Source organism: Miniopterus natalensis, chromosome 8, assembly GCF_054644295.1.
Source record: "Miniopterus natalensis isolate mMinNat1 chromosome 8, mMinNat1.hap1, whole genome shotgun sequence".
NCBI lineage: Eukaryota > Metazoa > Chordata > Mammalia > Chiroptera > Miniopteridae > Miniopterus > Miniopterus natalensis.
Genome location: NC_142088.1, coordinates 43,484,860 through 43,498,236, shown reverse-complemented (window position 1 = coordinate 43,498,236; position 13,377 = coordinate 43,484,860). Strand labels below are relative to the sequence as shown.

The 13,377-nt window shown below is 36.0% G+C and overlaps 1 protein-coding gene across 1 annotated transcript in view; it reads left to right on the top strand.

The window, feature by feature from the left end:
- CERS6 (ceramide synthase 6) overlaps positions 1-13,377 on the top strand; it is a 236,077-nt gene that overhangs the window by 125,273 nt on the left and 97,427 nt on the right. Inside the window, exon 4 of the mRNA XM_016200210.2 lies at positions 4,820-4,877. Within this exon, the coding sequence (XP_016055696.1) occupies positions 4,820-4,877 (58 nt within the window). The remainder of the gene's footprint in view (positions 1-4,819; positions 4,878-13,377) is intronic.

Genomic DNA, 13,377 nt, shown 5'->3' with positions numbered 1-13,377 from the left:
TTCTGGTTTTGCCACTTAGCAACAGTGTGGCCTTGGGCAAACTAATCCCTTGGCCTCTGTTTCCAATAGAGCAGCAATTTTCAACCTGTGTGCCCCAAGAAGTTTTAAAACATGCAATACCTGACTATTTAGTCAGGGGCACTGACCTCTTTTCCCTTAGATTGTCAAATTACAACAGCCAACCCAGCAATAGCTGTGAATGAATCGAAGTTATACCTTTCGTGTGTGTGTCAGATCAGCCGCAGAATTTTAGTCATTAGTTTGTGTGTGCCATGAGAAGAAAATGGTTGAAAATCGCTGCCAATATATGTTCGTACCTTGCAGTCTTTCTGGGATTGCCAGTGCTCTTGGCACCTCCAACAGCTCAGGATCCAGCTCCTTGTTCTGCTAACCCTCACTCCTGTTCTCTGCGTCCTGATGAGTTTACGCTGTTAACAGATTCCCTCTTCTGCCTGTTTAGTGCTACATTATAGAGGCAAGGAGGTAAATTCATGCATTCACTTTGCCATCTTTAACCAGAGGCCATCTTTACATTTTTAAAGGAACCTTCTTTGACTATATTATCATAACAACTGTGTCTCTTGAAATTTCCCTGTAGAAGAATAAATGTAATGCTTCCCTTCTTCATTCCCTGTTTTCATTAATACAATCTGAGGATTCATTGATTATTGTTGTTACATATTTTATAATAAGTTATCCCTAAGAACAATAGTGTTTAATTTGACAATGAAATATAAGGCAATTCTTTATGTTACTAGCCATAGTCCTTTTATTCTAAAATTGTACTTTTTGAATTCTTAATTTTTATTTGTATCTCAGTAGGTTGGAATTGGCCTAAGTAACTTTTTGAGGAAAGGTTAATGAGCAATATGTTTTCAGAGCCTGTAAACACGGGAGACTATTTTTCATGTTCCTTTACAAGTGAAAGGCAGTTTGGCTGGCAATAGTTTTTTTGATTGAGTGAGTCTGCTTTTTCTCCTGTGATACACAGGAGAAGTTTGAGACCAACAGGACATTTTTTCCTTTAATGATGACTTATTTTCATTTGACTTGTGTCTTCACTTGTTTTGTTTTCATGCCTGAATATGAAAGGATTTTTATTTAATTTTAATTCTAGGACTCAAAATTTTTGTCAGAATGTGGCTTTGAATTGCATATTGTTTGGAATATGATTTAGCCCTGTTTATCAGTTTAGTTTTTTAAATTGTGTCTCTGCTACTTCTCTTTCAGTTCTTCTCTTGTGTTTTCTCAGAAACAACTGTAATTAGGCTTGGTTTTTCTGTCCTCCAGATCTAGAGTGTTCTTTCATCTGTTGGTTCTTTTCTCCAGCCTTATGTGGGTGTTTATCTTCTACATCAATTATTTCATTTTACACAGTATGTATCTACTTACCCCCACCCATGTGGGTAAAAATCCTGTCACTTCATTTTTAGCTTCTTTATTTCACCTATAATCTCTTTTTATCTTAGCCAGTCATCTTTATTGATTTATGGTTTTCCAACTTTGTTTTTCAGGGACATATCTTCTTATATCATATTAACAATGCCAAATACTTTTCTAAAATGTACTTCTGATTCCTCTAGGAAGTCATTTTTAGGAGACAGTTCTTCCTCTGAGTCTTCAGCATGCTCTTTTCTGTCCACACATGTGCAGTACTTCTTAGTAGACCAGTGTTGATATTTAGCTCTTAATTTCATTATTCCTGAATTTGGAAATATCCATGTAGACCTCCTCACAGAAAGGGTGCCTGGGTTGCTCTTGACCTCACTCTCTGTCCTCTGCTTGCCAATAAAAGTCCCCTTTTAGACCCTGAAACAGGTTATAGGCCCTGCTGCATTCTCAATGGACTAAAAAAGTTTTATATAAAGCAGCTATCTCCAATGCCTTGTTCTCTGTTACTCTGTATATGGATTATATAAGAAGCTGATACCCAGAATGCAGTGCCACAATATCATCTCACCCTAAAATCATCTTTTCTGCAACGGAATCTCCCAGGATACTGAGTACTTCCCTTTCTTCCCACTTATCATTTGAAAGTAGCAGTAACTAATTGATGGGGTGAGGAGATTTTTCTGCTTCCTCAAAAAGCATCATTCAGGACAGAGAGCTGACTAGGTTTCTGAATGATACAGAGTTTTGTATTTCTGTACAAGATGACAGAAAGTGGACAAAGGAAGATATTCAAAGATTTTTCTACTTCCTTCAAGACCCATGGCTGTTTCTTGTTGCCTTATATTTCATTAAATAATCTAATTTATCTTTTTTCCTGCTGTAACACTTTTTTCTCTGATTCTTGGAGAATAGGTTGAAGGTTATTCCCTCTTTTTTGTGGTAGCACACACCTTTATTTACCTCTTTTTATAGATACTTTTATGGGAGGTTGGGAGAGGCCTTTATCATGGGCTGGTGGCTAGATACCATTGAAAACTTTAACTTACGTATATGAAACTATGCAAATAAAAAAGTACTTTCTGCATGTGGTAAAAAGCTTGAAAATTTTGCTTTTTGCAGATATTTTATGGAAATAAACTCTTCCTTGTAAATATTCATCACAAGTTGTTATGCAGACGATGAAGGCATCTGTGTTTCTGTAATAGAACCTATGTCTTATGAAAACTGGGTCATTTTTGTGATGAAATAAAAATTTTGATACATAAGTTATTGTAAGAATTCCAATGATTTCCATAAAATTTTTATTTTACATAAAAACTGCCTGATCACTGCCTATTAATAAAAGTCTTAGAGCTGAAGCAGCTGTTATAAATTATTTAATCTAGGAGTTGTAAATTCAGTTGTTTTCAGGGCCAGAAAAGTGGCCTGCAAATTCATGAAGTAGGTTGGATAAATGTAATAGGGAGTGAGAGGGACTAGAGAGAAGTGGGGATTACTTCTGCTATTAAATCCTTGGGCAACCAGTGTAATATCAAAAGCAGTACAATATAAACCTACTCTCCCATTATAGAGATGGAACTGAAGTTGAGTGATATTAATAGATATTAATAGATCTGTCCAAAGTTTGGAGAATCTATGTGTCTTAACCAGAACCAGCTACGTACTTGCACAAGTTACATGCTCTTGAAGCCATCCCTGTTCTTGGCTTCTGATCCAGAATTTGTATACACCCAAATGGAAAGAAACATACACTCTCACCCACAACCACCAAAAACTGATAATGGAGAGAGATGGGGTTAAAATTAAGTCCTTCTCTGCCTGAGTTATTTCACATAGCATAATACCCTCCATATCCATTCATATTGTCACAAATGGCAAGAATTCATTCCTTTTCATTGCTGTGCAAATAGTCCATTCTTTATCCATTCATCCTTCTTTGTCCAGTCACACCTTCTTTATCTATTCATCTATCTATTGTACACCTGAAACTAATATAACCAATATAAGATTGCATACTAACTATACTTAAATTTAAAAAAAACCTCAAAGCCAAAATTAAGTCCTTGATTTTGATTCCACAGTAAGTAAGTGAGCCACCTTTACTTACAAGGGAGCTTTTGCATGAGATTTTAGAGCCATTGCTTCTCTACATTGTTTGGAAACTTTCATTGAATAATTACTGCTTCCATCAGTTTTTATTGTTTCTTACTGCATTCAGGTTTTATGAATTATTAGTTGAAGATTTTCAACCCTGAAGTTCTAAGCTCTTCTCTAAATGTTAGTTCTGACTTTAATTTCAGACGTTTGGGGAGTCGCTTAACCCAGGAACAAAACTCTGAAGGACACTTGTGTTTGCTGTTGGGTATTACTCTGTCTCTTACTTGAAGGTAGCTGTCATTTCAATCAGAAAATTTTGTCTAAAACTTGAATCATCTCCTAGAATAACCTTTTTTTTTTTTCTTTCACCTTACTTGAAATTTTTATATGGCTTGCAAACACAAAAAGCAATTTGCCTCCTGACAAATTGAAGTTGACTAGTCGCTTCCTCCTTTGAGTTAATTTACAACTTATAAGTCTCAGTATCTTAACACCATTAATAACATAACCTGAAAAAGGCTGTTTAGTGAAATATAGCCCCTTTTACAGGCACAGCTGTTCACACTTAGAAAATATGAGAAATAAAGTTGGGAATTGGGTGCTAGGGTAAGAGTGCTCTTGTAGTATCTAGCTATCTAATTTATTTAGAGTCTATATAAATAAAGCCATATTTTAGAAGACTTACACAAATCATTTAAAATCAAAGACAAACTTAAAATTTTTTTCCTCATTAAAAAAGTGTAAGTCTACCAGCTAGACCTACAGTTTGGAATGGTATAAGGTTGTCATTAAGTTGTACATCAGATGGATGATTTAGAGTCCAGATGGGTTCCTTTATTTAGTAACATCCACAAAGATGTTGATTAATATCTGTAAATAAGAAACGAAGAAAAATATCTTACCTGATTTAAAAATATTAAGGTTTTTATTTTTAAAACAGATATGAACTTCAGTTAATATCTGAATCAGACAGAATTCAAATCTATCTTATATAGCTTCATATTGTTGAAATATATCCTTTCACGAGTGATTAACAAGAGGAAATTCACATGCAGGAAAGAGAAGGTGAGCAAATGGGCAAATACATTAACTAAGTGAAAGGAAATTTAAGTTGTGAATATAATTACTCATATTTAAAACATTCGCAGCAAGCCATGCACATGAGTGTATGTGTTCAGCTAGCACTGAAGTTGCGTATTAAGTTTAATCTCGGGTTGGGGCAGGGGCGGAATGGAGTTGCAAATTTAATGGACTTTTCAAACACGTATTTCAGAATATGCTGTGAAATATATAAACTGAATGTCATAGAATTGTTTTTAACCTTCTACAGGTGGAGATTTTCATTTTACCTTTATGTGTTTACCTATGGAGTCCGGTTCCTGAAAAAGGTAAGATATGCCAAGTTATTTTATATAATTCTTATGTAACTGTAAGCCTAGATCTCATTTTTTTTTCCTGTGTGACAGTAGAAATATTTTAAACAACCATAACAGGCTTCCTAAGAATTACTTGTGCATTATTTTTGATTATTTGCAATTTGTTCTTTATAGTAAGTAATTTTTACGCAGATACCTAACATACTTTTGAAAATAATTTCTTTTTCCAGTGAAAAATGTTGCTAAGCCCTCTGACCACTCTAGCTGGTTATTTATTACTTGTGGGCTTAGGAGCCTCATAAAATCCATCTGAGGCTTTGAAAGCAGTTAGTTTACACTTCACACATCACACAACTTGAAAAAATCAGTTGTAATGTGTGTGATCATTGTAATTGTCACCAACAGAAATTATATTTTAGTGCCTTCATAGTTATTAACGGGGGTAACATCAGCTACTGGTGGAAAATTCAGTTCTTTTCATAGATTGTCTTTCCCCTGCTGCTTTGCAATTCCTGCATCTATGAAAGCAGTTTCCTGAGGCTGCTTATTAAAGTCAAGACTCATGAAGACCTATTTCTCATAGTAATGCACATATTAACAATAGTGGTTTTTTTGCAGAAAATGGGAAATTGTTTTTTAAAATATTTTATATTATTAACCTTTAAAGTTATAGCAATATTATCTTTATTTAGTTCAAAAATTTTTTTTCCAAAATAGGGCATTGTGCCAAGTGGTATGCCTTACTAGTGAATTTTCATGTAAACATTGATGTGAAAATGGCAAATACATTTTTATTTTTAAAGTCTGAGTTATAAGATATTTTCTGCCTGCGGCAAATTCTGTTATGAAGAGTGGCTGTTTCCCAATATCATGTTTTCCTAAAGGAAATATTCTTTTTACTTGTTGCCTTTTCCTTTAGTAACTACACTTATTTTTTCACTTAATAAGATCACATGCCCCAGAGGCCATTTGAATTGATTCAAAAGGATGAGCTTCATTCTATAGGCTTGACGTATGAAGAAATGTTCAACTTGGGTAAATAAATGTGGTAGAAACTGCTTATTCTGGAACCCTACTGTTCTAGTTTTCAAACTTATTTAGGGAAAAAATGGAAAGAATGACTGTAGAGCTGTTATGCTTACAACTTCATTACCTTGGAAAAGGAAGTATCTTTGCATGAAATTTGGGCACACATGGCAGAGTTGTGCTTCATGAGAACGCCGCCTTGCTGAGGCCAAGGATTGGAATTCATGTGGGGTTTGTTTGGTGAAGGGCTTTGATGGTGAGAAGGAAAGATAGTGAGAGCCAGGGGCACTTTTTTGTCCTTTCCCCTAGATCTGTAGGACATGGTCTATTATAGCCCTCATATAGCCAGCCTGGCCATCGGCATCAGAACAGGAAGCACTTTGACACTTCGCTCTGCTTTACTCTGTCCCTAAACAAATGGAACAAGAGTACTTTTAATCTCCAAGTCCTCAGTGGCTCTGTAGAAGGCTGTAAGAGGGCCTGTTAGCAGAGCATTTGTTTGAAAATTATCTTTCCTTAAACTATACCAGTTCCCTTTCAAATTGACCCTAGTTATGACAAATGCTTAAAAAAATGAAAAAACAACTGGATGTTGTTCTTCACGTTGAATTATTTGTATTTCGGGTTTCTTCCTTTAATACTATTCAAGGGGCAGTCAGTTGTGGATGAACTGTATTGTTTAGTTTAGTCATAGGAAAGTGCACATAGAATCCATGCCGCTGAACTAGCTGTGGAGGACTTCATAAGCCATCTCGCTCAATCTTCTTATTTCACAGCTGAGGAAGCAGAAACCCTGAGAGGATAGGTGGCCTTCCAAAGGTCACACAGTGAGTTTATTAAAGTTGAAAGTAAAATGAAACACACTGCTCTCTCTTATTCCAGTACTTTCTCCACTTCACCAGTCTGCCCTAACCTCAGCATGATTTCCAAATGACTTCCTTCTTCAGTTAGGTTAGCAAAATTGACCCAATGTAGTCATTGTTTCTATTATATAACTTTAAATACTTTTTAATGGATATTGAAAATATACTTCTATTAACTTTCTTGGAGTAGACAATATATTTGTTCGTTTAACCTGAGAGGGAACAGAATTATTATGGAGGCAACAGCAGAAATAATCAAAAGAAGGTAATTCAGATTTTCACAATGCCCTACATGTCTTAGAATAAAATGGCAGAGTAGTGAACCAATATTAAGAGATGAGAGGCCACAGCTGCTTCTTAATTCTGGCATCAAAACTATGGGTTATTAAATGGACTGTTAGAAAAATGGGCAGCTTGCAGTGTCCAATTTTCTTCTGCCTTTAGGTCAAATGAACCTGATACATCTCATCTTCTAGGGTGGATTAAGTAACTTTAAGAACCCTTTCTACCTGAAATTCTATGATACAGTTAAAAATATATTTATCAAATGCAAAGCACCAGGCACCCTCAATAATGGGTAGAGAATCTTAAAAAGTTCAAAGCAAACAAATAAATTAATAAATAAATTTTGAAACTTTTAGATGCAAAAGTTATGCATATAACCTAAACACCTTATTTTGTAGATGAGTCTATGAGGTATTAATCTCTATGTAAGAGTAGCTTCAGTTTTCTCTGCCATTGAAATACATTCAAGTTGAATGCTGAAGTTTTATCAAAGGCTGTTAACTTTTCATATTAGAATTGGCTTAATTGTATGGGAAGAATATACATACTTACCTGGGTTTTTAGTAGAGTTTCAATGTGTAAATATGACTGATTTAAGTGCTCTCAGTTTTAAAATATTTTTTTGTACTTAGGAATAAGGCAGTTAAGAGTTTTTAAATACATATAAACTAGGTTTATGTCAATAAACATTTGTACTGTCTTAGTTTTAATCCTCTGAGGAGACACCAAGTAGAGATTAAATGTGTGAGAAATTCGTTAGGGGAAATGCCCATGAGAGAAAATAGGGAGGGAGTCAAAGGGAAGCTGGAAGAGCCTTCCGACCACAATGTAAGCTTGACCCTGAGTGCAGAAGAGAGGGAAGGAAGGAAAGAAAGTTGGGCGAAGCTCTAGGACTGCTGTGCCTTTCTAAGGAAAGTTCAGTAAGGCTGTTGTGGAGTCCTGGAGCCACATTTGACTATCAAAGGAGACCTATGTCTCCCAGAAATGAGCTTGTCCTTAGTATTCCTGTTGTTCTCGGTCATTGGCTGCCAGCAACCTGTCCAGCAATGGCCTTCATGCAAACATAACTGTGGATTTTAGAGCACAGCAGCTGGGCCCTGGGCCAATTACACTCTCAGCCATCCAAGATCCAAGAGGCACATTTTCATGGTTGCCATGTGTACTTTATTTTTAAAAATATTCCAGCTATTCTGAGCAAAGCCAAAGGATATGTCATGGAATAAGACCCTATGAAACAGAAATTATGTTTTCATATGTAAGATGCCTAGAAGCACAGAGAACTATTCATCCATCGTACTTTATTTTTCATTTGACTTATGAGTTGACTTAATCTACATTGTCATAGTTCTTCTAGTTGATGTGTAAATGTATCTTTGGGGCAATACACGGGCTGACTTTCTGCATGAGCTGGGTAACCAGACAAGCAGGCTTAGGGTTAATTCCCCCTTATACTCAGATGACCCAGTTTGGGTGATAAATTAAATGTTTGCCCTATGAATAGTTCTATAATATTATGATGAAATAATTAGCCCTATATTTTTACAATTTTCAGATACCCTGTAAGGTATCTATGTTTATTTATATGAAATCAACAAGATGTTTTTGTAGCTTCCATGATAACACATAAGGGAATGAGCTTCATTTATAGTGATGTGATAATGCTCAGGTGTGCATATATGTTGTCTTTGTTTTCTTAGCTTCTTAGCTTAGATCTGCCTTTCTTGATAGCATTCACTTTGATCATGGAAGTGTACTCTAGAAGGCATTGACCTTCCAGACATGTTAGTGAACTATTAAGTAAAGTTATTACTACCTTAGTAGGAAATATTTCAATAGTGGAAGATAAGCCTGGCTCAATAGTCTGTTCCCCTAATTGCTGGACACAAATGATTCTTTGCCTATGAATTAATATGATTGACAGAGACAAGTACTTTTATAAAAGAAGACCCAGAATTACTTCAGGTGCTCTGAAATCCTTCCACACAGTGTACTCATACAAATTAACATATTTTCCTAGGTCCCAAAAGATCCCACATATCAAGCCTTTAAAAATAGAGAAAGCTATCTTTCTTTTACTGTTATCTTCTTTCTCATTTGTAAATGGAAGTTTGTGTTGGATGGAGTTCTTTGAATATTTTTCTTTTAATTCCTTTATTTATTTTTTTTAAAAATACTGCGTCACAGGAAGGCAATGCAGATATATGTGCAACTGGGATTTAGGTAACTATTTTTTCTTATAATCTACATAGTAGGCTAATGTATTTCCAACTTTTTGCCTTATGGTGCATTTTATATCACAATCCATTTTGTACACATGTATATAATTAAAATATAGAATTTACTCAAAATATAGCTATACCTAGCCTGTCTATCAGTCAGTGTTCCATAGAAGACAGAAACCACAGGAGTTATTTTAGGAGTGACTATAATATGCAGAATCATTCACCGAGGGGGAGCCACTACACTGTGTTACTCTAAGTAATTGATCTGCTGATGGTTTGCTAGCAGTCTGTGATAAGGAGCTTGACCTGAATGTAAATCAGCTCATTGCTCCTTTTTTGAGGAAGTCTACCTATGAAGAAAAGTCAGCTGAACTACACAGTGAGCTTGGTGGTGTGACTCATTTACATTCTGGTGAAGCAGCAGCTCACATTTCAAGGACTAGCACTGTCTGTACGTGACACTGATGAGCACTGCACTGAGCACTAGCAGGGAGAAGCTGCCTTCCTGGGGACCAGGGCTTAGAGGAAGAAGTTGGATGGTCAGAACCTCGAAGCTTGAAGAAGGAACCATGGAGCGGGTAAGACCTGTGAGGAGGGAACACTGACCTGGCCGAGTCTCTGAGGCTCCACGATGGGGCTGGTTCTGGAAATGAGGAAAAGCGCTCACTGCAATAGTTGTCGCCACTGGGATGAACGGCCACTGCAGGGGTGAAGCTGCATTGCTGGGGGAGGGGGGTGAACAGGAGGGGGAAGCAGAGCAGAAAGGGGCCTATTTCATCTTCCTCTGGCTGCCTCCGGCCTCCCTCTTGGGCCTTCCAGGAGGCAGAACCCAGCGAGGCACCAGCTCCCAGAGGCAGCTGAAGTGCAGTTTGCAGAGTCCCGGCTCTGGAGCTGAGAGGCAGTATCTTCATAACTAGCCCAGCCTTCCCATGGTGCTGCATTCGGCTGTGTGCTCTGACAACTTACTGTCATTTATTTTATTACATTTTAAAAATATGCAACTTGCCACCTGTTATGTTGACTTTGTGACTAACTGCAGGGTGAAAAGCCACAGTTGAAAACTCTTCTGGCCGCATGAGCACTCTGCCCTTCTCTTAGGCTGTCTGAGTCTGACCTGAACTAAGGAATAGCCTTGCATTATCCACTTGGCGTGCTTTTCTCCAAGTTCGACAAAGAAAGCCACAGAGTGTTCCCTTGGTGTGATGCTTGGAATCTTTATGAAATGGAAACAGCATTGTTGTACTTTTGCCTATTTTGATAGCGAAAATAAAATTTGTCTAGCTCCAGCTATTAGAATGTGTTTATTTTAATTTTGTTCTTTGTGTCATTTTAAATATTTTGGAATTGCTTGGCGTGCGTCACTTGTTTAAAGAGATTTAACATTTAGAGTTTTACCTAAGAAAATGGCCCCCTTCAAATAGTTTTGTAAGAATTGCACACGACACAGACACAAACATTGGGAAAAGACCTAAAAATCAACTCTCTCAAATGTCTCATTTCAGAAAAGAAGAAACAATCTCAAAAGGAAGAATTGACTTGCCTGAGGCAAAAAATCGAGGCCAGTTAGGCTCGTGGTCTTTAAAATTTCTAGATCACTTTGGGAAAAAAACAACAAAAATCTTAAAAAACAAGTTTCAAAAATCTAGCAGTTCAAGTAACATTTATTTATTTATTTACTTATTTATTTTCATTGGTAAATTCACCTTAGTTATTAAGAAATAAAAGTCACATCACTAGGGAAAACATAAAGTCAGAAGTCAGGATGGAGGTTTCAGCCTTGCCTCTGCCGATTATGCTCAATGGGAACTTTGCTCTCTGAAACTTCATTTTCTCATTTGTAAAGTGGGAATAGGATACCTGTCCTGACTTGCTCAGCTTGTGTGTAGGAATGCTGTGGAAGCTATAAGGTATTTTAAAAATATAAGACATAACACTAATTATTAATGATTGAGAGATGGGATCTGTTGGGAAACTGAATGCCTAAATCCTCTATAATCCCTTGACATGAAACTTTTAAATACTGTGCTACTACTGTCTCCTAGTCAAGTAAGATCCCTTGTCATGACCATGGTTTGATGCTTTCGAATGGGTAAATACACTTTCTGGAATGGAAATGATCTGGAATGGCCTTAGGAAGTTGTCCTTCAATGCTTCTCCTTGCTGTATCTTCCTTTCCCCCTTCTACCCACATCTGTCTTCTTGAATTTTTCCTAATTTCCCTCATACCTGTCATTTGCCCTTCTGTGTTGGCATGTGGCTGACATTCTTTCTGAGAAGAACATTCTGAGGCCAGTAAGAAACTAAAGATAATGTGATACAGGGAGGGCCCTTAAGAATCATCGGAAGACATAGCCATTAATCAGTTTTAGAGCCTTAAGCAAGTCACTTAATCTCTCTGGGATTTCATTTCTACATCTCCAAAATCAGCAGTGTAGACTAATGTAACATTTTTTAAACTCATACTGCGTAATTTAGTGAAGAATTTGCAATAGCTAATAATTATGGTAAGTTGATACAACCTGTTTAGAAAGCAACATGGTTATTTAGGATAATAACCACAAGTATATTCATATACTGTGACTCAGCAGCTCAACTCCTATGAATTTATCCTGAGAAAAGAACTGTACAGAACCAAAAAAATACATTTGTAAAGTTATTTATTACAACTTAAATAAATATATATATGCATATACGTATACATGCATGCAAATTACAACAAATCCAAAACAGAACTTAAAACAATCTTAATGTATAATATTGGTGGAATTATTTAAAATATTGCTATCAAAATAACACACAACCATTAAAAATAATAACTGTAAAGTAACTACATTATTTATAGTCCTAATAAAACTTTTAGTATAACTTTACATGAAAATAAGTAACAAACTCATTTGTACATTTTGCTGTGATAACCAGACATATAGATAAATGGAAGGTAATAGGTAAAAATGAAAAGATTCCTTTTAGAGAGGCAGAACTGAAGATAGATATTTTCTCAAAATGTCTTTACTACTCTTTCTTCTATTAAAAATTTAACCCTAAGATGTAGGAATTAGAATGGAAGTGACTATGCATAAATTTAGATATACTTTGGTTATGAAAGAGCTTACAGTTGCAATTTTTAAAAAGGAGAAACATTTTTAAAAGTTGAATTTCATATAAATGGCAAAGAGATACAGAAATTTTGTCAAAAAAAATCCTACTGTTCATGTTTGCCTAGTTTGCACTGCCATAGTCCCTGAATTTCCTCTCAGGGTTTCTCTTTACATGATCGCATTGTCTGGAATGCTCTGGAAAAGCATAGACTTTCTAAGGAGCTTTTTAGTCTCTGATGGGATTCTGTTAAGATTCAAGCTCTATTCCCATAGCAGATTTACATGACCTGTATTAGATAATAACTAGGAATTCTTCATTTCATATAGCATTTAAAAGCTTTTCTCACAATGAAAGTCATACCTCTTTTAGATTGGGAGAATGATTTGGAAATGCAATTGGCTTAATGCAGAACTGGGATGAAATTTTGAATCACTGATGAAAATTATAATCATAATTATAATGGTGATAGCTATATGGTACTGAGCACTCACTAAGGGCCAGGCATTATATTGGTCACTTAGCATTCATTTCTCATGGGCTACACAGTGTAACTCCTCACCCCTATTAATGAAGATACCAAGGCTAACAAAGGATTGGTAATTTGCCCAAGGTCACATAGCTAGTCAGTGGGAGGGCTGAGATTTAAATCAAGGTATTTTTGGCAGATGGTCTATATGTATCCAGGCTTCATTACTGACTCAGTAGACCTACTGGACTGATCAAGATTGACCAGTTAACAAGAAAAAGCAAAGGCTCTGTCTTATAACTATATTTATCCAAAGACTATAGAGTTAAACTTAGTGATGATATTCAAAAGGCACAAATTAAACACCAAACTTGCTTATTTGTCTACTTTCAAATGAAGTCACATTGACCAAGCCAAGAATGTGTGGCTTGCTGCATTCTTAGTATTTTTGGATCTCATCAGAAACTGTCTACTAATTTTCAGACTGGACATAAATGTCCCTTTTTACGCAACCCAGTGTAATTATACAACACAAATTTTTTCTCCTTTCA